Consider the following 25,882-nt stretch of genomic DNA (forward strand, 5'->3'; position numbering starts at 1 on the left):
GTAACACACAACTGGAGTTCCCGGATGGCAAGAAAGTTGTTTTCTTTTTTATTTAAAAAAAAAAAAAAAAAAAGTCTTTCTATACTGATTGAACAGAGTTACATTTGCCTATTAATATCCCACATCAACTAACAAACACAGTACCCAGTAATTATAGGATATAATACGAAGGAGAAGCATGAACAACAATCGTCAAATAATTCTTGTTCTAAATATACTACAACTATATTGGTCCAAGGAAAATAAACATAGAATACAAAAAACAAGGGTCTCCAGCCCAGCAAACTGGAACGTTCTAGCACTGCCCTCTGACATCTCCAGGACTTTGCACATGCTGCTACCAGGCTAGAAATGTCCTGTGTTCCTCTTCCTGCGTGAGGAACTCTTCCAAAACAAGTATCCCTGGGGCACCTGGGTGGCTCAGTCGGTTAAGCGCCCGACTTGGGCTCAGGTCATGATCTCACAGTTTGTGGGTTCGAGCCCCGTGTTGGGCTCTGTGCTGACAGCTAGCTCAGAGCCTGGAGCCTGCTTCAGATTCTGTGTCTCCCTCTCTTTCTGACCCTCCCCTGCTCACACTGTGTGTGTGTGTCTCTCTCAGAAATAAATAAAAACATTTAAAAAATTAAAAAAAAAAATCAAGTATTCCCTCCAGAATGAAATGCTCCCTCTTTGTGCACCTCAATGGTGCTTCACATTACACTGTAGAAGGTGTTATAAAATGTGTAACACTGTATTGTTTCCCAACTTCTTCTCTTTTCCTAACTGTCTTCCCCACTACACTGAGGGCTCCTTGAGAAAGTGCAATGCATTTTACTCATCAATTTACTCTCAGCTCTAACATTATGGCTGGGCTCAAAGTGAGTGCTGACTGACTGAAAAAAAAAAAAAAGAATAAACACGAAATGACATACTATTGTTTTATTATAGTCAACAGAATTTAAAAAGCGAGTCATTTAAAATTTGTTAAAGAGAGTTATTTAGATAGTATTAAAGAGAATGAGGAAAGGATGCAGGGAGAAAGGTAAAATAATGCTCTCAGGCACTAAAATAGTAACAGATCAATAGAGGCAACACAGTAAATTAGAGAGAAGCAAGTACATGGCAGAGGCCAAGTCATTTGATCTTCTGTATGTTTCTTCATCTGCAAAATGAAAACAAACTCCATGAAAGGCCTGAAGAGAATGCTAACTGGAAACTAGTGCCACCATAGGGGGTTCAACAGCAAAGGGACATTCCAGACATCAACAGCAATAGTACTGCTCACTGCTACAGAGAGAATGCCAAAACAATCCAGAATGCGTGATTTAGTTGACGTCAATGTCAGAGGAAGAACTGGAACTCAAATTCTAAATATATTAAATACAAATGAGGCAACAGAATGCTCATCTGATTTCTTATGATTTCTGTATTTTCTTATAATTTCCCTTGGGTAAGTAAAGAAATGAAAGAAACAGAAAAATAATGCAGTTTGATTCTCCCCAAAACAAGACAGACATGCTCCGATGCGTCCATATAGGCTAAGACTCTTGTGAGAGCAAGACAGAGAGAGTGAAGTCGCATCTGTCTCCGGGGCAGCTCCTACACGCCCGCTCACATCAGAACAAAGCGGACAAACACCCCTGCCAAGGGTCCAGGCATCTCTTGGAAAACAGTATAAACGGTTCTCCAAGCCCAGGATCAATGTGGCTTGTTTTTTCTTGGCGTTTCAATAATCTCAGATTTTTTTTTTTTTAATTTTAAAACAAACCAAAAAGGATATATTATGGACGAGGATACAAAATTTGCAGGTAAGATAAAACTTCAGACATACAACGGTTCCAGGAGATTTCTCTGGCTTCTATTCCCAAACTCTAGAGGACTAAGTTCATTCTTTAACATCTGTTCAAATAAGATGTTCAAATAACATCTTTGTTATTGAGAGAAGAGTGATATAGAGTAATACACGCAAACCTTCAGTGAATGGCTCCGAGAATTTTTACTTCTATATCTGCCCACATAGTGTACAATTAACAGCACATCCAGATGAAGATCCAGAACACTGAAGGTTCATTCAATTGTGCTTTACAGGTACTCTGTTGTATATTTGAGAAGCACAAGGTTAAGCTTGTGAGTTACCTGCTCTTGTCCCGGGCGACTATAAAGCTTGACACTTAACATCCTTAACAATCCCAGGGTCTTTGGTACCTACAAAATAAATGAACACCGTACGAAGAAAAATTAATGGAATGCCTTCTCACTTGTAAAAAGCCTTTTACCATGAAATGAAAACCATAGGAAATCTAGTGTTTTAAGAAATAGTTCAGAAAATCATCAATAGGTGTCACAGACCTTGGTGAGACTCCATTTTTATTTGAAACAAAAAATCCAAGTGGTCAATATTGGAACATATATCTGTAATCAAATGCTTTTCAAATACACACAAAACAAGTCTACCGCACTCTATGCAAATTAGAAGCCAGTCAAGCTATTCTCAAATGAGGTTTCCCTAAGTTATCATTTTTTCCTAACATCATTATGGAAAAGTCAAAATTTCCAACAGAAATCTCATTCATTAAGGAATTGATCCTACACTTCAAAAATACCAGAAAAACATTTTTTTAACGTTTATTTAATTTTGAAAGAGAGAGAGAGAGACAGTGTGAACAGGGGAGGGGCAGAGAGAGAGGGAGACATAGAAGCAGGCTCCAGGCTCCGAGCTGTAAGCACAGAGCCTAACCTAGGGCTTGAACTCACAGACTGCAAGATCGTGACCTGAGCTGAAGTCAGTCGCTTAACCGACTGAGCCACCCAGGTGCCTCAAAAATACCAGAAAAAAAAAAATCAACATTTAGAAATACAGGGAGAAAAAGTAAAACAATGCTCCCATGCACTAAAATGGTAACAGAGGCAATGTGGTAAATTAGAACCTAGTACATGGCAGAGGCCAAGTCATTTGATCTTTCATACATTTCCTCATCTACAAAATGAAAACAAAACAGAAACCAGTATTTGAAATAATATGACACAAGACTCTCTTTAGACCTAAGACATGCACTTACAAAAGCAAGAGGGAGACAAAGATATAATTTAAGAAATTTAAAACAAGTATTGTTTTAAAGAAGATGTTGAGAATTTAGAACACTGGTTGGGGGGTGGGGGGGGGAATGTAAAATAGTACAGCTGCTGTGGAGAAGTGTGATGGTTCCTCAAAGAGGTTAACATAAAATTACCATGTGACCCAGCCGTTCCATCCTAAGTACATACCCGAAAGAATTGAAAACAGATATTCCATCAAATACTTCTACACAAATGTTCATAACAATACTATTCACAATAGCCAAGAAGTAGAAACAACTCTAATGACCATTAACTAAAGAATGAACAGAATGTAACATATCCCAGGACAGAACACTGTTCAGTCATACAAAGGAACGAAGCGCTGATAGATGCTACAATTTGGATGAATCTTGAAAACATTATTCTAGGGGCGCCTGGGTGGCTTAGTCGGTTAAGCGTCCGACTTTCGCTTAGGTCATGATCTCGCGGTTCGCGGGTTCGGGCCCCGCGTCGGCTCTGTGCCGACTGCCAGCTCAGAGCCTGGAGCCTGTTTCAGTCTGTGACTCCCTCTCTCTCTGACCCTCCCCTGCTCACGCTGTCTCTCTCTCTCTCTCCTAGAAATAAATAAAACATTTAAAAAAAAAAAAAGAAAAGAAAACATTATTCTAATGAAAGAAGCCAGAAACAAAAGGCCAGGTTTTATATGATTCCATTTATATCAAACAGAGTCAGTCAGTCCAAAGAAACGGAGAGCAGACCAGAGGTTGCCAGGAGCTGGAGGGAGGAACAGAGAGGGACAACTGAATGAGAATGAGGTTTCCTTTTCGGGTGAGGAGAATGTCTTGGAACCAGACAGTCGTGACCACTGCAAACATGGTGCATGTCCTAAATGCAACTGAATTCTACACTTTAAAATGGTTAATGGTGGATTTTATGTTTTATAAATTTTATCTTGGGAGAAAAAGGCAAAGAGGAGTACTGTTTTGTTGAGGTTAAAAACTGTCCTATCAGACTTCCAAGTAGCTAACACCATTAGTGATAGCCTAGCTCCATGTCTCCCAGTGTGTCCTCCAACAAAACAGAACAAGGGAAAATTATGAGGTGCCTGACTGGCTCAGTCAGTAGGATGTGGTCATGAACTGAAGTCCCATGCTGGGTGTAGAGCTTACTTGAAGAAAAAAAAAGTGGGGGGGGGGGCAGAGAATAAATCTGTATAACAATTATGCCCTTGGGGGGCCTGGGTGGTTCAGTCGGCTAAGCATCAGGTCATGATCTCATGGTTCGTGGATTCGAGTCCCACGTCGGGCTCTGTGCTGACAACCTGGAGCCTGCTTCTGATTCTGTGTCTCTGACCCTCCCCCTGCTCATGCTGTCTCTCTCTCTCTGTCTCAGAAATAAATAAAACATTAAAAAAAAAAATTATGCCCTCAGTTTAACTTGAAGACAGAAGATAACGCAAACTTCAAAATAACTTACGTAAGAAGACAAAAATCACCAAAATCCCAGGGTATCATCTCCACTGCTGCTGCCAACCCTCAGGTCCCCAGGGGTGCCTACTGCAAGGTCTGGTGCTGAGCAAAAGCAGATGGTAAAAATACTGCAGGGCCCAGGAAGGACACACAAGGGAAGGCAGCAAAGGGATCAATCTAAAACCATTGTCGGGGCGCCTGGGTGGCCTAGTCGGTTAAGCGTCCGACTTTCACTTAGGTCATGATCTCGCGGTTCGTGGGTTCCAGCCCCACGTCGGGCTCTGTGCTGACAGCCAGCTCAGAGCCTGGAGCCTGTTTCAGTCTGACTCCCCCTCTCTCTGCCCCTCCCCTGCTCATGCTGTCTCTCTCTCTCTCCTAGAAATAAAAAAAAACATTAAAAAAATAAATAAAAAATAAAACCATTGTCAAAATTATAATCCAAGAATTATTTCCAGAAACAGAAAAAGATCTGAATCTATACATTGAAAGAGCCAATGGGGGGCGGGGAAGCATCTCTGAGAAAATTAACCCAGAAAAATCAACTCCAACAAATATCCTAGCAAAGCTATTAAAGAAAGGTGAAGATGAAGGTAGAAACTAATGTGCAAATATTATGTGTCCTGTCAAAGTAGCAATAACACAACTTAAAAAAGGAAGAGAACAGAAAAGAAAAAATGAAAATAGACTGATTTTTATAGAAGCAATTGGCAGAAATTAAAGAATACCAATAAAATGCTGGAGGGCACTGATAACATCAATAAGATCCTTTGAGTGAAATGACGGAAGTAAATCCCCATGCAACAGAATTCGAATTCAAGACAGAAAAGAGAGAGGAAACGCAAGCAAGTATAGACGACTCTTAAACATGTTAAAGAAAGGGAAATAAATGGGTTGGTAGCAGGATTTAGTGGGATCTAAATCCCCCAAAGGCAAAGAAAAAATAGTTTTTACGACAGAAAAACAAAAGCATGTTGTATACTGGTAAGTGTGATAGACAGCAAAATTCATGGCATAAGGAAAATATCCTTCCGTGAGCCAGTGTGAGATCTGGTGGACAAACAGATGGGCTGGCCGAGCTGGTACAAGGGCAGTTTGTCTGTGATAACGACAGAAATGGTACACAGGCAGGCAGGTGGCAGCGTCTTGTGGGAATATTCCTCTGATTACTTCTATAATCTGAGGGAAATAGGATCTCTCAGGGAAATAGGATTCCGAACAGCCTGTGTTCTTTCCACAACAGCCTTTACCAAAAAAGCAGCCGTGGTAATAGCATAAAAATTAGTTTTGTTCCTTTTGATACACTTTCTAAAACTCTGATCTTAAAAATACAAACATAATGATAATTAACACTATGGATCACTGTATGGTTTATCAAATGCTTCGCATATATTTTTTGTCTGATTGCAGCAAAAGCCTGACTACAGAGGCGTAAAGTGATGAGCCAGGCTCCCAATCCCAGACGAGCTCTGCCTCCTGAGTCTGGGCTCTTTCCTTGCTCCCAGTCACTAAATTCAGACCTGCTGCCCCTATTTGTGGACACAGCTAGACCCTGCCATACGGCAAACCCCTTGAGGGCTGCAACCTGTCTATTCCTAACACCCGGCAGCGATTCAGTGTTGAACAAATGAATAAATAAAACTACCTCACGTTAATTTGAAACTTTGGTCAATGTACATATTGAATCTTGCATAGTCTCTTTTACAACCTAGCAGCCTTGTGAGAGACTAGAATATATGTGTCAGCAGCGTTTTTTAGTCAATATCCACCTGAACACAATAACAAGCTTAAACAAACAAGTTCGATGAGGACAGTATCTGCCACCTGACACAAGGAGCTAATCCCAAAACTCAAATTACTCTGAGGTAGGGGTAGGCGGCGTAGAAGGACTGGACGTTTAGCTGCAAGACATATTTAAGAGCCACTAACGTAATTAAAATACTCTTGCAGCATTCAAAGAAATTAATCATACAGCCGAGCATTCAATTTGCAATTTAATGTTTTTCCCCACTAATTCTGTCCGTGCTCAGGCAATTTTCTTTTAAGAGACTGCAATACCGAAGCTTCAGGCTGGAGAGGGAAGGACCATAGCAAAGCAGATTCCAATACTTCAGTGAGGAGGAAAAGAAAAGCACAAGAGACTTCAAGGCCAAGGTGAAAAGAGGTTTCACGGTAGCGACCGCACTCCGTGACTCTTCGTCTCCCAGACCACTCTGTCACAAATATGCTCCATTCTACTGCACTGAAATGGACCTCCAGTTCGCCCACTTCATCTCTCCTTGTATCCTCCAAACCTAACCTATGTTTTTCTTTTTCTCCCCTCAATCCTCAATTTTGACAAATTTCATAGTGATGGTACAAATGAAACACCAGTATGCCTTTTGCTTGGGTTCACCAGTTACTAATGCTGTCACATTTGCTTTATCTGTGCGCGTATACGTATCTTTTAAACTATGGTTTTGACTAAACCATTTAAAAAATAAGCTGCAGACATCACACTTAGATTCAAGAGCCAACACTGTTCAAACTTTCTAAGAGCTGCCCCGAGTATCTCACACAGAAAACTACAGGCTGGGTGTGAATCATATCAAGAGAGACATAGGAATAACTTCCTGCAGAAATGAAATAAGACGCTGAATAGGTATAAGCAACTCTTACCTCTTTTGAACTATGGGAGAATGAGCACAGATAAACCTGACAGTGCCACTAAGAGGTATATAATTTCATATGGCGGCTGGGAGAAGGTGCTCAATGGAGTCTAGAAGATCCGCTCCGCCTGTGTTCCCTGTCTTTGGTCATGGGAATCTTAGGCTCCTTATCTGTCGAGTGTGGCTACTAACCCTCAGTCTGGACTCGTCTGGGTCGTGCAGGAGAGGAGGCGGGAACTAGAACAGGCAGAGGGCAAGGCATGGACGGAAAAGCACAAAGCACAGTCCTCAATTGTAAACTCATCCAGAAACACAAACAGTTATAAGGTCTAGTGTCATATAAATCACTAAGTTGAACTAAGTTTAAAAAACAAAACAAACAAATAACAACAACAACAAAAAACCAGAGGTGCCTGGGTGGCTCAGTTGGTTAAACATCCGACATCAGCTCAGGTCATGGTCTCACAGTCCATGAGTTCAAGCCCTGCTGTGGGATTCTCTTTCTCCCTCTCTCTCTGCCCCTTGTGGAATTCTCTCTCTCTCTCTCCGTCTCTCTGCCCCTCATGGGATTCTCTCTCTCTCTCCTCTCCCTTACTCACCCTTTCTCACCAAAAAAAAACAACCAAAAAACAAAAAAACAAAAACAAAACAGAAAACAAACCAAAAAAAAAACCACGTACTTTGTTGAGCTCAGTTCACAATCACATACTTCAGAACATGCTAAAAGCTAAAGAAAAAAATGAACGGGAACTTACAATAATTGCTTAAGATTCTTTTTTAACATCAGACGTTTAACCACTCATGGTTTTAGGGGACTATTTTAAAACTGGTGTATTTTAACACAGAATTAGTAGGACAAATACATTCACTATAGGAGAAAACAACATGACACATTCCCTTATACTGTGCTTTAATTTTGTGGTTTCTTCCATCACTTGAAAACATAGCTGAGTGTGCACTGGAAAGAAGGCACTGTGCTAAGAATGCGGCACATGATTCTGATCATGTGCTTGATTTCCCGCAGTTTACATAAATAACGAAGATATATAACATTACAGGGTGGCCAATATGGAAGACAAGTTATTCATTAATATCTCATTTTTCCTGGCTTTCTGGACACACAGAAAAACAATTTCCCAGGCCTCTTACAGGTAGGAAGGGCCATATGATTTGTCAGAATGCATGCGTGAGCAGAAGTAACATCTGCTCTGGTTTAAAAAGTTCCACCTTTTAGGGGCGCCTGGGTGGCTTAGTCGGTTAAGCGTCCGACTTTCGCTTAGCTCATGATCTCGCGGTTCGTGGGTTCGAGCCCCACGTCGGGCTTTGTGCTGACTGCCAGCTCAGAGCCTGGAGCTTGTTTCGGTCTGTGACTCCCTCTCTCTCTGACCCTCCCCTGCTCACGCTGTCTCTCTCTCTCTCTCTCTCCTAAAAATAAATAAAAATTAAAAAAATATATATTTCTTAAAAAGTTCCACCTTTTAGCCCTCTCCTCCCTCGTCTACAAGCTGAGACAGTGGAGCCGCAAGAGGCCACCAGCCTCCGTGTATTCTTCAATCATCACTTGGAACGAAGTGTCCAGGGGAGCCATGGTACCACCAGCAGCTCTGCCACAAATGAGGGATGAACTGGCATTCGGTGACCCATAGAAATGCCAGGAGTCGTCATCTGTTTATGTGACCGTTTTTACTATTGCAGCAGAACCTGGCCTACACGGACTATTCCAGAGTACCAGGCGCTCTGCTATTCAACAAATGAATGGATGGATGGCCAGGTTTATCACTCAGATGAGCACACAGGAAAATATGAGGAAGTGACCGTGGTGGTGAAGATCTTGAACAGGGAGACTTCTGTTGTATCCTGCCACTCGCTAGCTGGCAGTTAGTTACTTAACTGCACGTTACCTTCGCCATCAACAGACAGGCTAGCAGCAATACCCACCTCAAAAAGTGGGTGAGAATTAAGTGAGCTAATACATACAACAGCACTCAGAACAGCTGCGGCACAGAAAACTTGCTGATTAAATGTTAACGTTTAAATAAGCAAATGCAAGGGACAGGACTACTGGTGTTTTTCTAACATCTGCCAATACCGTTACTAAAAACGAGACCAAGTTAAACACAAAACACTTTAGATAAATTTGATGTTTGGAAGAAGTACCAGCAGTTCACAGGAAGCCACTTTCCTCATCCAAGACAAATTACTTCCTCCTCTGCAGCCTAAGCTCTATTAGCAAAGTGAGGGGCCGTAACTAATACTTACTGCAGTGACCCTGTCTCCACCATTAGTAACCTGCTTATAATAAGGCGATCCTGAAAGAACTCTCCAGGCGGACAGGCCATTGCTAGCCGCTTTGGATATGCCCACTTCAGCAGTTTCGCATCCACCAACCAGTAAAAGTCTAGAAAACAGAAAAATAAAAAGAACTGATAAGTTGCAATGTGAATAAGAAGACATCAAAACAAGAGGAGCAGAAACAGTCACCTTCACAAAGAAAACTGAAGGAAAACTCCTATTCACTAAACCCAGAAGTAAGATATTTTAGAAGAATCAACCAAAAGGAAACCAGATGGTTTTTCACCTCGAATTCCACCTTCATTTATACAGAGGTAACACCTGAAATCCAGATGGGAATCTTAAAGAAAGAGTAAGAATACTTCAAGGTGGGCCCCTGAACACTGAAGAAATGGGCTGGATCAACACCAATAAACTTAATATCCAGTGCGTCCCCACGCCTGGGGTACATCTGCCAATCACAGCAGCACACTATGCGCGGTGAGGGCACACCTTCAGACGTTAGGGATGACCGCCCAAGTGCTGGCCATAGGACTGAACTCTACAGTAATAGCGACACTGAAACAAGACAACGCACATTGCACATAGATGCACATTATGATCTCTTTACTCCAGTTGTTCTACTTCCTGAGCAGTCAGAGGCAAGTTGCCAACGGGGCAAACAGTCTAACACATACTAGAAGTTAAAAGACTGACACTACACAGACTAAACTAATTAATAATGAAAACCATGGGGCGCCTGGGTGGCTTAGTCGGTTAAGCGTGTGACTTTCGCTTAGGTCATGATCTCGTGGTTCGTGGGTTCGAGCCCCGCGTCGGGCTCTGTGCTAACTGCCAGCTCAGAGCCTGGAGCCTGTTTCAGTCTGTGACTCCCTCTCTCTCTGACCCTCCCCTGCTCACGCTGTCTCTCTCTCTCCTAGAAATAAATAAAAAATTAAAAAAAAAAAAAAAGAAAACCAAACCATCATGAGGTTTCTATTGGCATATAAATGATATGTAACATTAGTTCAGGTGTACCACATAAGGATTCAAAATTTGTATATACTGTGAAATGATCCCCACAATTAGTTAATATCTATCCCATACACAGTTACACATTTCTTGTGATGAGAGCTTTTAAGATCTACTTTCTTAGCAACTTTCAAATAATGCAATACAGTATTTTTAATTGGAGTCAGCACCAGCAGTCATGATTTTTAAAGTTACAACGTTCACTAAATCCGGCCAGGAACTATTATCAGGCATTATAATCATGTGTCGAGAAAGGAGAAAAGTTTAAAAGTTCTGATATACTAAAGGAAGCACTACAACTACCAGTGAATCATTCATTGTTCCCAATGACAATAAGGTGAAATAGTAACAGAAGAAAGAAACCACAGTTTCATTCATCCTGTCCATATAAAGCTCCCCCAACATCATCTACCCCTGTCCCTAATGACAGAAAATTAATTATCAAGCTCCCTTTAAAGCAAAACACACATATTGTCACCAGGCTCCCATGTTGTCAAAAAAGGGGATGTATTTCATCACATAAATTAGACCTTACCTTTTTCTAGACCATGTTCATAGAAAGAGCAAAACTTAAAAAACTTTAGTTTCTGCACAGAAAATACAAGGTCAACAAAAACAACACTTTATACGGCTCTTTAGAGTTGGCAGATCAAAGGATTTACTTTTAAAAAAAATCCAGAATAGGTGGGTGAAGGAAGGGCCAGAGTGGCCATGAGTCGATTGTTGAAACTGAATGACAAGGTAGAAAAAAGTCAATATATTATTGTCTCTAGGAACATGCTTCAAACATTCCATGATGAAATTATTTTCAAAGGTTATTGTGTTTAAAAAGAAAAAAACAAAACAAAACTCTGGGAGTGACTGGCTAGCTAAGTGAGAAGAGCATGCGATTCTTGATCCCAGGGTTGTGAATTCGAGCCCCACGTTGGGAGTGGAGATTACTTTAAAAAAAAAAAAAAAAGTCCTCTAAATAAATAGAAATAAAACAGGTAATTCTGAATACTGATATTTCTGAATGTAATCTGTGTTTTTTCAAACAGAAAACATGTTTTTCATAAAATGTATCTTTAAAAATAAGCAACCTATACAGCCAAGGAAACAACCCAGAAAATTAATAGGCAACCAACGGAAGGGGAAAAGATAGTTNGCAACCTATAATTATAATAAAGATAAAAACACTAAGAATTCAACAAATCCCCAAAAGCCCAGGACAAAGCAGATCTGACAAAATAATTTTCCTCTGCTTAATATACAACACGTGTATTCATATTAACAGAATTCTTTTTCTCAAGGGATTGAATATTATTATCTAATCTATAGTACCAGGTCATGGAGGGGACATATCTAATTTTCAGATGGAAAACATATACAGCTTTTGGCTCTCGGCTTGGAGGAGGCGAAGGTCCAACTGTCTTCTGTCATCCAGAATCCGGGTTCATCCGAACACCAGCAGCCTCCACCACACCACCTAAATTCAATCCCAATAAGATCTAAGTTGTATACCTGAGGTACACCAGTGGGGAAGTCGGCGCCACATCTGCCCTGATCCCCAAGATTTCCCCGAGTCTGTCTCCAAGAAAGGCTGTTGATGACATCTCCAAGGCAACCTGTGATCAGAAGGCTCTGAGGATGACAGTGAAACTGACAGTTCAGAACACACAGGCCCAGATCGAAATGGTACCTTCTGCCTCCTTCCTGATTATTGAAGCCCGTAAGGAATCACCAAGAAACAGAAAGATGCAGAAAAACATTAAGCGCAGTAAAGTACCACTTTTGACAAGATGGTGAACATTGCCTGGCAGCACCGTTCTTTAGCCAGAGAACTCTCTGGAACCATTCAAGAGATCCTGGGGACTGCCCAGTCTGTGGGGGAGCCACCCTCATGACATCAGAGATGCCTCAACAGTGGTGCAGTGAAATGCCCCACTAGTACGAAGTACAAAGGAAAATTTTTCAATAAAGGATCATTTGATAACCAAAAATATATATATATATGTATATGTATAAAACTAAGTTGCCTGACTACTGAAGAAGGAAATATAGAGCTAACTAAAATTTCAGATTTCTTGTCTCTTGCCTTCATGTGAGAAGACACTTCCTATCTATGATTTTTTATAAATATCATAGCCATGTATACATCAAACTGGCTACATGCAAACTTCATTAAGAACAAAAGAGATCCAGGGATGCCTGGGTTGCTCAGTCAATTAAGGGTCTAATTCTTGTTCTCAGCTCAGGTCTTGATTCCGGGGTCATGAGTTCAAGCCCTGCATTGGGCTCCTCGGTGGGCATAGAGCCAACTTTAAAAAAAAAAAAAAAAGAACAAAAGAGATTCAATATCTGCTTCCAAGCCGTTCCTCCATTAATGCCCAACTGAGTGGAAAAAGAGGCAAAATGATGAAACTAGTGTGTACTGTCTTCACTAGATGATAAAACCATGTAACTTGAATGAAAACAGTCAATGAAAAAGAGAGAAGTCTGAGGCCAGCCCAGCACAATATATGGAATAAATGTTTCCTGAGTAACTGAATGTAAAGCTCCAACTTTCTCCTTCAGCAGCACAGTGAAAGGTGCTGTAACAATGCCACTTCCCCCTGCCTGTCCTCAAGCTTGATGATTCCAGCAGTGAGGTGGGAGAAGATGGGGCAGCAAGAAGGGGAAAGGTCAAGGCCACAGGGGGAGGGAGAAAACGGGGGAAGGGGATGATTCACTGATAAAGATAGAACAACGCAAAGCCAATAATCTGATAAAGGAAAATATTAAGATTTCAAACTGTTTATGAAAGACTAAGAGCCAAGAATAAAGAGAAAAATACCATGTTCTCTGACACACACTCAATACCTGAAAGATGACAATTCTTCATCTATAAATTGAATGCAATTTCAAATAAAATTCCAACAGAATTTTTCATAGAACTGAACCAATACACTAAAAGTAGACAAATCTAAAATTTGCATGGGAACTCACAGTTCTAAGAAAAGTCAACTCGATTCACACTGATAATCTTTCCCTTTATGGGCTATCCTTTTGTGCATCTTCACCTGCAAATACTTTCCTACCTGGCATCATTAAGACATTCTCCTTCGAATTTCACCATATCACATCTAAAACTTACAGGGGTGCCTGGGTGGCTCAGTTGGTTGAGCGTCTAACTCTTGATTTAGGCTCAGGTCATGATTCCAGGGTCGTGGGACAAAGCCCCATGTCAGGCTCTGCAATGAGCGTGGAGCCTGCTTAAGATTCTCTCTCTCCCCCACTGCCCCTCCCCTACTATTCTCTCAAAAAAAAATTAAAAATTAATTTTAAAAACTCTAAAACTTTTATTTATACAGTGAAAAGATAAATCACACACAAGGTGAACACATAAAAGTAACAGAGTATTAGCAAATAATTTATATAGATCTCCCATAATCAGCCCGAAAAAGAAAAATGGACAAAGCATTAAGCAAGTCACAAAAAGAGAAATACAAAAGTCAATAATGCAGATTAAAACAATACAGATTTAGGGTGCCTGGTTGGCTCAGTTGGTAGATAAAGCATGTGACTCTTGATCTTGGCGTGGTTGAGTTCAAAGCCCCATGATGGGCATAGAGCTTATGTATAAATATAAAAAAAAAAAATCAGTAAAATATAGAGAATGTTTAAGAACACAGTTAAAGTACTGGTGAATTGCAAATTGGAGCAATCATTTTGGAGAATGATATGGCAATACCTAACAAATACATATGTCCAACTATCCCATAACCTATGCTCTAAGGAAACTCTAGAGAAATTCTTGCACAGGTATATTTATCTCTTGGTAAAAGAAGATTTTGTGCAGCACTATTTATAATGCAGGAGAATCAGAAGTATCTTAAATGTTTAAATGGGATGGTTAGGGGTGCTTGGGTGGCTTAGTCGGTTAAGCGTCCGACTTTCACTCAGGTCATGATCTCGCGGTTCGTGGGTTCGAGCCCCGCGTCGGGCTCTGTGCTGACTGCCAGCTCAGAGCCTGGAGCCTGTTTCAGTCTGTGACTCCCTCTCTCTCTGACCCTCCCCTGCTCATGCTGTCTCTCTCTCTCTCCTAGAAATAAATAAAAAATTAAAAAAAAAAAAATTTTAAATGGGATGGTTAAATTCAATAAACTATTTAGGAAAACACATACAACAAAAATAGAATAGATAGGTAGGTAGATAGACTTAAAAAAGGGCATGCACAAAAATCTAGAGAGTAGCTACCTCCAGAAAGGGATGAGGAGACAAAGGAATGGAAGATGGGAATTTAGGGAATTCTGTTTGTACTACTATCTCTCTTATTCACGTATGTGTATGTACACGGACACACACACACCCCTTAAGTAAAAAAGAAAACATTAGTATTTGTTAATTCTGAGTAGTAGATACTTGGGTATTCATGACATCATTCTCCGTACTTTTCTCTTTAACTTAAAAAGAAGAACATCAAGATACAGTATCCCAAATCATGTACATAAATCTTGCCAGTTAGTGAAGTCCAGGGGAGAAAATGCAGTAAACTGGCTTTAGCACATAACACCCACCCACAAGTCTAGTCAAATGCTGAAAATAAATTCATCGTATCATTTACTTTGTGGCATTTAGAGGTTTTCATACATTAACGGTTATAGCTTAACCATTCTGTGATTTACTGCTGAAAGGATGGTTAGATTTTTGCAGAAAGCCAGCCTGCATACAGACAATACTGTAGAAAATAATGTACAGCATTAATGTTGTTCTGTTCCAGTAAATTCCTCCCCCCACAACAGATCCTTAAAATATACAGGGCATTTGACTCTTCTTAAGTGCTTACCTTCAGAATCATACTTTGAAGTAATTGTTTTAAAAAGTTTTTCTATGAAAATATAAAGCAAAACAGATTTTCTATAGCACAAATTAAGTTCTCTAGACTAAAACACACGATGTGTGGGAATTAAAACCGTACTTCTTGACAAAAAGGAGAGAGTGAGAGACCTTCCCAATAATCTTCAACCTCCAAATTTTGTGGAAAATAGGAAAATCATAGGTCTGGGAATCAGGCATCAGATTCCAGTATCTCTGCAACAAAGAAACTATGTGATGTTAAGAAATCTCATCAATATTTACTAAATGCAAATTGTGTGCTAAGCAATGCGGAATATGGCAAGCAGCTGAAGAAGCTTCATGACAAAACACTTATAATTCTTCTCGGAACCCATCTGTAGTGTTACGTGATCTCCCAGGTCACCAGCCTCGAGCGTGGTGTGGCTCTCAGGGGCGCGCTCTCTGTCCCCACCTTGCTTTCCTCACATGGTCTTGGGGATACCCTGATACGCGGGAATGAAAAGGAGCGGGGTCCACTCCGGGGGGGGAAGGACAAGTCAACACAACCCTCACCGCACAGGACCTATCCCAAGCCCTCGGAGTTAGGTACAAACACAGCCAATAGGACAGACCAAGTGCGTGGAGAAAGGGGCCAAAGAAGGCTTCACAGCGAAAATTTTATCTTTTAAACAATTTCCCAAATAAAGGGACCAGGTAAAGAACATGCTAAACCCTGGGACTCTGATGTCAAAGAGCAGAGTTGGTTTGTGAAACGGTGTTTGGAGAGCAATAAATGCAGTGCGTGCTTCTAGACTATAAAAGGGAAGCAGGAGGGGGGAGAGAAAGTTCAAACGGGTCCTGACCACTACAAAGTCGTTTGTCCTGAGCACGTATCACCTTCCCCCTTCTCTACCAGAACAGTTATTTAAGTCGTGCCTCCATTAGCAAACTGGGAGCCACTTAGACACAGAGACTGCATCTGCATCCTTCACGACATTTACCACAACTGTTCCACTTAAGACACATCTATCTGTGCATGATGTGTGGAGCGCTACAGGGAACAGAGATAAATAAGACGCAGTCCTTGTCCTTGGCTTAACGTCCCCAGGCTTGAGCTCTCCCACCTGAGAAATGAAGGGGCTGAACCAAATGACAGATGGTCCTCTTCTCCAGCTCTGACATTCTAAGAGTCTAAAACTCAGAGCAGGAACATAGGTATCAGACAACAAAAATAAACTGTGACAGATGGAGCCAAAACCACAAGAGGAGGTGAATTAAGTGAGCAGGAGTCAAGGCGGCGGCCAGAGCAGAACAAGGGGCAGTAACATGGGGGTGGTCAAGGCCATCCAAAGGAAGGCAGCTGGGGACAGAATGAGTGTCCCTAAGCATCACACCACGTGACACTGATGAGCGGGGAGAGCTCAATGTGACACTACAAATTATTTCCAAAAAGAATTATAAAGGGTTTATTAAGAAGGTTCTTCAATCTAATAATTGTTGAAAGAATCTGCCATCTAGTGGCTGAAAACTTCTTAAAAGCTGAGTAAGGAAGTTTGAAACAGGAGAGACACCTGTATATGCTCCGTCCAATGACCGGTGGGCTTGTGGCACACAACCCACAGAAAGGGGAGAAAGAAGAAAAACACTACATGTCTCAAAATTTAAAAGTGCCTAAGATCATGCCTGTCAAATAAGGGCTCAAAAACTGTTACCTACTGCTTCACAGCTAGAAGTCACTCCTCTCTTGGATAATGGAGAATTTTACCCCCTTTTAAGTCATTTTTAGTATACCTTACACGTTCTTCATCTCAAAAACCTTACTACCTCAAAATTTTAAGATTTGCTTATCTCTATTTATTAGATTAAGAGCTTATTGGAAGAAAACCCACATAATCGTAACTCATTCACAGCAGTGGTTTTCAAACATTCGTATGCGTCACAATTGCCTAAGGTGCTTATAAACACAGACTGCTGGAGCACACCTCCATAGGTCTAGTTCAGTTGGCATAGGATGGAGTCCCAGAATCTGAGCACATAACAATCTGATCCCAATGCTGCTGGTACAGAGACCACACGTTAAGAACGCAGCTTTAGATCATGCTTGAGCCTATACTCGGAGCTCTGGAGGACACAGTTCACTAGAAATCAAATCATGAAGCATGGCACTACTGAGTCAGTGCACTTAAGGATGATCACAGAAAACTGATTTTAATGAATGGTTCGTTTTTAAAGGCAAAACAGAGAATTTTTCTTGGAAGGCAAAAACACTATAAAAGACTGGTTAGTTTAGGAATAAAAAAATCATTCCTTTTTCCTAGCAATTTGATAATTAGGCATTTAATATATTTAAAATTTAGCAGCACCTGGTTATAAACTCCTTAAAATACGATTTATAATTCAAGAGGTATAAGGAAATCTAAAAAGTTCCAAACTCTATGTCTTCCAAGCAGAACTGAACCCATATTGAGAGAGACAGTCAGGTGGCATAGAACAGAGGTCAGCCAACACTTTCTATAAAAAGCCAGAGAGCACGTATGTTATGTGCTGTGGACCATAAATGGTCTCCTTCACAACTACTCTATCATAGTACAAAAAAGCACAGAGAGTATGTTTAAAAAAAAAAAAAAAAGCATTACAAAGTTCTAATAAAATTTTATTTGTGGACACTGAAATTTGAACTTCATATAATTTTCATGGGTCATGGAATATTCTTTTGGGTTTTTTTTCCCAAACATTTTTTAAAATGTAAAATCCATTCTTGGTTATAAGCTACCCAAAAGCAGGTCGGATTTGGCCCATAGCCCATAGTGTTCCAGACTCTGGTTCAGAGAAAAGCTTACTGAGCGTGAGCATCGGGAGATCTGAGCTTACCACGCACAGCCATCTCATCTTAGGAGGCCCTCTCAACCTCGCAGAGCTTTGTTTTCTCCATCGACAGTTATCAAACCATCTGACTGGACTGTAAAGATTGAAATTCAATAAATATCTGGTAGTCAATAAGGACACTAAAATGTTTCGATTATAACCTTAACAGCTTCAGGTTTAGTTCAATTCAGGAAGTGCCTTAATTTTTCAAGGTACTGTGCTAGCAGTGTAAGAAATGTTATATAAGGAAACCAAATTTCTCCTGCCCTGTAGGAGTTTACAGTCCCATGGGGTAATGGGGCTGTGATTTCACCTAAAAAAAGGTTTGAAAAAACCTGTTTCAGGTCTTCCATTCATGTAGTTGTTTAACCTGAGCTCTTACATTTTAATTCTTCCATTCTCAGGCTTTCATTCATTTACTCAACAAATACTTATTGAGCACCCTATGCACCAGGCCGCATTCTATACTCTGGAAAAAAACAGCTACAAATAACACAGATAAAGTTCCTGCCCTCACAGAATTTACATTCCAGTGCATTAGTATAAGCACTATATATTTTCAATTTTCAATTTGTCCTTAAGACATAATTAAACATCACTCCTTCATTCCTATAAAATAAGCTAAAGGTAACTCAAGAGTCTTCTTTTAGCTCTCCCCTCCCAAGAGGAATGCACAACAGCTACCATAGCTCCAAGTAGAAGCAAAAATTCAATCAGGCCCAAGTTACTTTTTTATTTAAACTGCATTCCCACAAATCTTTGCAGAGGGATTGTAGAGTAGTCCTTATAACTGCGGTACAAAATATCTTCCCCAAGATTTTAATGACATTCATAAACATATAAAGTTATCATATCAAGTTAAACTACAACCAAAACACTCTGAAAGCAAGAGATGAGAGAGAGAAAAGGGGAATCAGTTGATTGATTTGTCAGCTGAACAGAGTAAAAAACTTATAAAGGTCTTCAAAGGCCTATTTATAAATAACTGTAACATAAATTGTTTTTATTGTTTATTTAATTTTGAGAAAGAAAGAGAGAGAGCCAGAGCACAAGCAGGGGAGGGGCAGAGAGAGACAGGGAGACACAGAATCTGAAACAGGCTCTAGACTCTGAGTTGTCCACAAAGAGCCAGATGCGGGGCTCGAGCTCACAAGCCGGGAGATCATGACCTGAGCCGAAGGTAGACACTTAACTGACTGAGCCACCCAGGCACCCCTAAATAACTGTAACATAAAAGGGATGAGCCCCTCCTATCAAAGAATCTCCAAACATAGAAGTCTTCGACTTGAAAGACAGTCAGCTCGGGGTGGCTCATTTGGTTAAGTGTCTAACTCTTCATTTTGTCTCAGGTCATGATCTCGCAGTTCGTGGGATTGAGCCTCAAACTGGGATCTGCACTGGTGGTGCAAAGCCTGCTTGGGATTCTCTCTCTCTCTCCCTCTCTCTCTCTCTGCCCCTCCTCTGCTCACTCTCTTATTCTCTCTCTCGCTCAAAAATAAAATAAACATTTAAAAAAAAAAAAAAAGACAGCCAGCTGAAAGCTCCCAAGGACCAAGATATTGCTGGAGTCACACATGACTACGTATCTGTAACATATTCTGATGAAAACAGATCACAGGATGTGGCCAAGGCACCCCACTTCCCTGTCTCTCCAAAGACAAATAAATGCCTATAAAGCCAAAAAATTTAGTCTGTTAAGCTCAGAAGTCCCTTATTCACATCCAAAAGCTTTCACCTCTATAAAACAACGCTGCTTTCTCTACAGACAATAGCACCTTTCATTTTCTGCAAAAAAAAGGACCTGAACTTAGAGAAAGGAGAATTTTCTCATGCTGGAGAAATGAGAAATTGAGAGGCAAAATGAAAAAATCCTTAATATGAGGTCAACTCAATTACTGACATCCATACTTCTCAGGTACAAGGCTGCACAATTAATCTCTCAAATGCCAATAGCCCTTATATTATCACAGGCCAAGTGTACGATCTCCCTGCAGTGGGAGACAATCAGCAATGATCATAACTACAGTATTCTTTTCCAGAAGCAATCCTTCATGAAGTTATCAATCTTATCTAGTTAGGGTTTAGGAAAAATTCTTAATGCAATTTATACCTAACTGGTCCTCCAGCTGTCAATATAGCGTATCTTTTTTTTTTTTTTTTAAGTTTATTTGAGACAGAGACAGCATGAGTGGGGAAGGGGCAGAGAGAGCGAGAGAGAATCCTACGCAGGTTCCACACCATCAGCACAGAGCATGACATGGGGCTTGAAGCCACCAAACCATGAGATCATGACCTGAGGTGAAACCAAGAGTCAGACACTTCACCGATGGAGCCCCACCCAGGTGCCCCAGTGTATCTTTTCACTTATCAATGCCCTGATTCTCACAGAATATATATCACCTTATGAACCAGAAAGACGGGCAATGTTACAGCAGTGTAATGGCTATGAAAATCCACTCGCTGACTTCCGAATGCATCTCATAGTTCTAAATAGAACTTATACCTCCTAGTAGGAGAATAAAATTTGCCTAAGCTCTTAGATAAACCTTTAAGGTAAGGAACTCTCAACACTACCCTCTTCACAAGATCAAATTTAAAGCTTTATAGGCCCCAGTGCTACTTCCCAGACACAGGTGATATATTAAGAAGAGACTGGCCCTTCTGTGTACTCTGCTGAGCCCCTTCCCAATCCATGCCCAAGACTCTTTTCCTTCCATTTTGTGCCAGTGAAGTTCTCATCCTGTCACCTGAGCACTCATCACACAACAAAATTTTTTAAATTTTTTATTTCCCCACTAAGTACTAGCCTTTATTTCCCTCCTTTGGACTACTGCCTTTATCCCATGGGTATAAAGGGCTCATGTATTTAAAACAGTGAAGGCTTTGTTTAGGGGAAATCAGAAACCCACGTGAAATGACCAAATCAATATGCATAAGGCACAGCCCTCTAACACTTCAACATGTCATTACTTAGAGGTGTCCCTTAGTCTACCCTGAAATGAACAGCTTTCTACAGACTGTGCCCTATTCCACCTCTGAGCCTGCCTCAGCAGAGCAGCGGCTCCAATCAGTGCATCAATTACCTAACAACTCTTCAACCGGAGTCCTTATAATCTGATTGTAACCTACTTTAAGACAACCATAGCTTATTATTTCCTGTAAACACTGTTTCAAGTTCCTTCTATACAAACTGTATTTGCCCTAAAATAGTTGATTAAGAGGAAAAAAATGTTATGATCATCCAAATGCTTGGATTCTTCCTCTGCACCCAGTGACACATATTATTAGTTTTGGTTCTTCTCCACAGGCAGAAGGAGGGTCTTTCTTACCATAAACCTGAATATCTTTCCTAATATAAAAAAGGTTCAAATGAAGTCCTGTTTAAAAGATCTTTTCTTTCTTATTCATCCTTTATTCCAGGTTTACTGAGGTGTGATTTACATTCCCTGAAACTTGCCAGGAGGAGAAAGAGTTAGGGGTAATGGAAATACCCTACAACTGACTATACTAGTGATTGCACAATTATGTGCATTTACTAAAGAAATCACTGAATTACACACAAAGTCAGTATCAAAGAGTCATCAAGGATTTGAGGCATGGGTGGCTTCTCTGAGGGGTCTGAGAAAGAAGGCATATTCTCTACTTTTTGTCACTTTTGCGATGTAAATTAGAGTCTAGAAGAAGTTATAGTCAAACACTCTTTGTGTAGTTATCAAGGAATTTTTGAACATTCAGAGTTCATATCTGAAAAAAAAATCAAATACATCAGATTTTGCTTATAGGAATTTCCAGTGAAGTTAGAAACAAAACCTTAGGGACACCCGGGTGGCTTAGTCGGTTAAGCGTCCGACTTTCGCTTAGGTCATGATCTCGCGGTTCGTGGGTTCGGGCCCCGCGTCGGGCTCTGTGCTGACTGCCAGCTCAGAGCCTGGAACCTGTTTCAGAGTCTGTCTCTCCCTCTCTCTCTGACCCTCCCCTGCTCACGCTGTCTCTCTCTCCCTCTCCTAGAAATAAATAAAACATTAAAAAAATTTTAAAAAAAAGAAACAAAACCTTAAAAAAAAAAAAGCTATATGCTGTCGAAAGCGGTGTCATTTAAAAATAGATAAAGTCTTGAATTTGAACTCTGCTAACACCGAGCACCCTTATTTGGGAATAGGACTCCCAAAAGACTGGACCCGGCCGGAGGGGAAACACTAGCTGTGAATCTCCACCACTGAGAATAGCATTCAAAGCGACTGCAGAGGAGGGAAGAAAGTCCTCTTAGCTGTAATCACGGTGCCAGCTAAGCCAAAATTAACAAACACTAAAAACAGGCATGAAAGGCAGAGAGGTATCAGGGTGGGCGAAGAAGGGGAGCAGGAGCGGTAAGTGGGGGGAGGGAGGTGGATAAAATACGTTCATTAGGCAGCGAGGACACGTAAAGATGAAAATGGTCAAAATCAGCAAATCCATACAGCTAACCCGAAGCTGCTCAATTAATTTTTGTTTCTTATTACCCAATTTACCACCTCGATTCCTCTTCTCCAACAGTGCTAGCAGCATCAGGCAAAATAATGAATTTCATAAAACCTTGAGTTTGTACATTACCAATTTATTCCAACTCCACTCTGGCTGATTTATTTCACATTTATAAAATCCTTGTAGATGATAAATATCACAGGCTCACATTACTAGAGTAACCAAAAATAAATAAAAATGTGATGAATATTTCAGCTTCTTTCATTTAAAAAAAAGACTGCATAATGGAAAAAATAAACAACCGAGCAATATTTTTGTCAGGCACAACAGGGCATTTACATGTAACATACCCCTCGCTTTATAACAATTTTTATTCAGAAATCTTAATGCAGTCATCCATCTCCAACTTGACTGCTGCCAAGAATTGTATATGATTGCAGAACCAAGAATAGGCCTTCCTTCTGTGGGTTAACATATTTAAATTTCTAAAATTTTTAAAGAGACTGCCCCCCCCCCCTCCAAAATTGAAGGTTCAATTTGCTTAGATCCTGGGCTAGAAAGTGAAAACCTTAAGAGTCATAAAAGGAAACTGACTTTTGACAAATTGTTATCATGTACTAAGTATTTAGTACATGATAATTTCAAACTGATGGTGCCAAGAGGACCCCACTCACCCTCCTGAAATGCTGCTGGGAAAAAAGAAATCAAATATTGACCTTTATAATAAATCAAGACAGTGGAGCTGACCATAATGAAATAAACTAAGCAAAACCAACAAAACAGGAAAGGATTAAGATACAAAATACACTTCTTTTGAAAGGGACAAGGAAAATAAAATAGAAATGTTAGGGATGACTAAGAACACAAAATAGAAGAAAAAGGAAGAGATCAAAACAAACTTAATTTTCCTTTTCCACTCAGGCAATTAAATTACTTATCTAAGAAACCCACAGAGAAAAAGGTATCATTCAGCAAAACAGAATCTGATACTAGATATGAGGGCTTCTAGAAACACGTATACTACACATTCTTTGCCTTCAGCTATCTAACATTCTAAGTAGTGATATAGGATTCATTCACCAAAATAGAAAGAAAAATAAAATGTGACGTATACATAAGAGGTGCCTAAAATGTAGCACAAACACAGAACAGCAAGTCCATGTAAGAAAACAAACAGGCCCTCACTGCCTGTGGCCTGAATTGGAACATTCTCAGCCTAGCGTCACCCAGCCTCCAGATCTGCCAACCGAACCAACATTCCTCCGACATAGCTGACCATATTTTCGTTCTCAAAAATCTGAGGTCCCTAGAGAACAAGCTGCCACCCAAGCTCCCAGTTACCTGACCCCCAACTTGCCTTCCCAAGGCTCCATCTCCCATGGTGACCATCACTGCTCTTGCCCTGCCACACACGCCCTACAGTGTCAACCAAAACACCCCCCCTGCCATTTCCCCAAACACACTGTGGCTTCCTTCCTCTGGTCACTGTTCACTCCAGCACCCACTCTGGAATATCCACCATGCCCGGATCGTACACGTTCCCTCACTGTTCACACCGGCACCCACTCTGGAATATCCACCATGCCTGGATTGCACCTGTTCCCTCACTGTTCACGTCGGCCCCTACTCTGGAATATCCACCATGCCCGGATCGTACCCGTTCCCTCACTGTTCACGCCGGCACCTACTCTGGAATATCCACCATACCCAGATTGTATCCGTTCTCCAAAGCAACTGCAAATGCAGCCTGCCATGGTCCTTCCTTGAAGGATCAGGAAGTGTCTCCTTCATCTGGATCCCCACACCACCTTGCCTGCACCTCTTTAAGGGCACTTACATACTTCTAGCTTACATTCCAGTACACACACATGCACGTATAATATATGCACACATACTATTTGTATACACATTTCAATAGAGAAAATGTGTATTAGACATGAGAAATATATGCACATATATAGAAGTAACAGATACATGTATCATTTCCCTCAAGACCTTGAGGTCAGGACTGTCCATCCTCACATCTTCCACAACACCTGACAGAGTGTGTCGCATACAAGCAAGTCACAATAAATAAGAGCAAAGGAAAGCAGGCCAACAATAAAACAGACTTTCTACTTCATCAATCTTTATAATACAGACAATTCTTCTAACAGAGTGCGCTTGTAATGGATGACAGATTAAATTTTTATAAATGTATATATGTGCTAAGAAAGGTAGTTTTTTAAATGTGTATAAGTACCAAGAAAGGTATTAATACCTACACTTTAAAATAATGAAATCAAGTTGAATAAAACAAACAAAACAAGAGCAAAACAGCAAAACCTGGCTTGAACATAATAAAATACTGTATCAGAGAAGATGCAAACATAAACAAACAGGTCACCCTCAACAGAAACCAAACCAGCCAGAGGAGCGTCAAGGGTATAATGCGCACACTGTCTGGCTTGGCAAAATTCACAATGGAGAGCTGAGCGTGTACAAGTAAAACACGTGCTACCCGCTTTCTAGCAGCAAAATTTAAATTCAAGGCTTAATGTGAAGCTATGCAAGGAAAACACAGTATCCTCAACTATAAAAACGAACATTAAAAGGCCCACTTCATATAAGTTGGCAAGAATAAAATAAAAACACAATTTTCTAATTCTTGTAATGTGTTTATTTTATAATCAAAAGAAATGCTTTAAGAAAATGGCAGTAACTTGCAGCATATACAATTATATTCAATTTTATAGAAATGTAAAGACTTCTAACTATGCGTGTGATCACTCAACTGTTTCCAAAATAAAAGTCTATTATTTCAGCCTGGAAAACAATATGCTAAATAAACAATTTTTTAAATTTTTTACTAACTAGACTTACAACTGATGTTCAATTTCTTAAGCATATACCAAACTGACTCTTTAAGGCAAGAGCCACACAAACCAAGAGGAAGTAATTAATAGTATTATATCTATTCACCACTATCATTTCCTGAGTACCTACTATGTATCTAACCCTCAAAATAACTGGTGACTCACTTAATACTCATATCAATTCCTTTCTTCCCTTAAGAGAGAATCATAAAATAACTACAGAAAACTTCTAGAAAGGAGAATGACAACAACTGAAGCAAAAAACCTAATGCCTAATTTAGAAAGGAGGCACATGGGGCACCTGCGTGGCTCAGCCAGTTAAGTCTCCGACTTCAGTTGAGGTCATGATCTCACGGTTCATGAGTTCAAGCCCCGTGTTGGGCTTGGTGCTGACAGCTCAGAGCCTGGAGCTGCTTCGGGTCTGTGTCTCCCTCTCTCTCTGCCCCTCCCC

General features: G+C 40.5%; 1 protein-coding gene across 1 annotated transcript in view; it reads right to left on the bottom strand.

Moving 5' to 3' along the window:
• The window catches only part of NBAS (NBAS subunit of NRZ tethering complex), a 334,140-nt gene that overhangs the window by 276,721 nt on the left and 31,537 nt on the right, over positions 1-25,882 (bottom strand). The window contains exons 10-11 of the mRNA XM_077750930.1: positions 9,410-9,548; positions 2,116-2,184 (exon numbers count right to left, since the gene is read on the bottom strand). Coding sequence (XP_077607056.1) covers positions 2,116-2,184; positions 9,410-9,548 — 208 coding nt within the window. The remainder of the gene's footprint in view (positions 1-2,115; positions 2,185-9,409; positions 9,549-25,882) is intronic.

This window comes from Crocuta crocuta, unplaced genomic scaffold (genome assembly GCF_008692635.1).
Source record: "Crocuta crocuta isolate KB4526 unplaced genomic scaffold, BGI_CrCroc_1.0 scaffold129, whole genome shotgun sequence".
Taxonomy (NCBI): domain Eukaryota; kingdom Metazoa; phylum Chordata; class Mammalia; order Carnivora; family Hyaenidae; genus Crocuta; species Crocuta crocuta.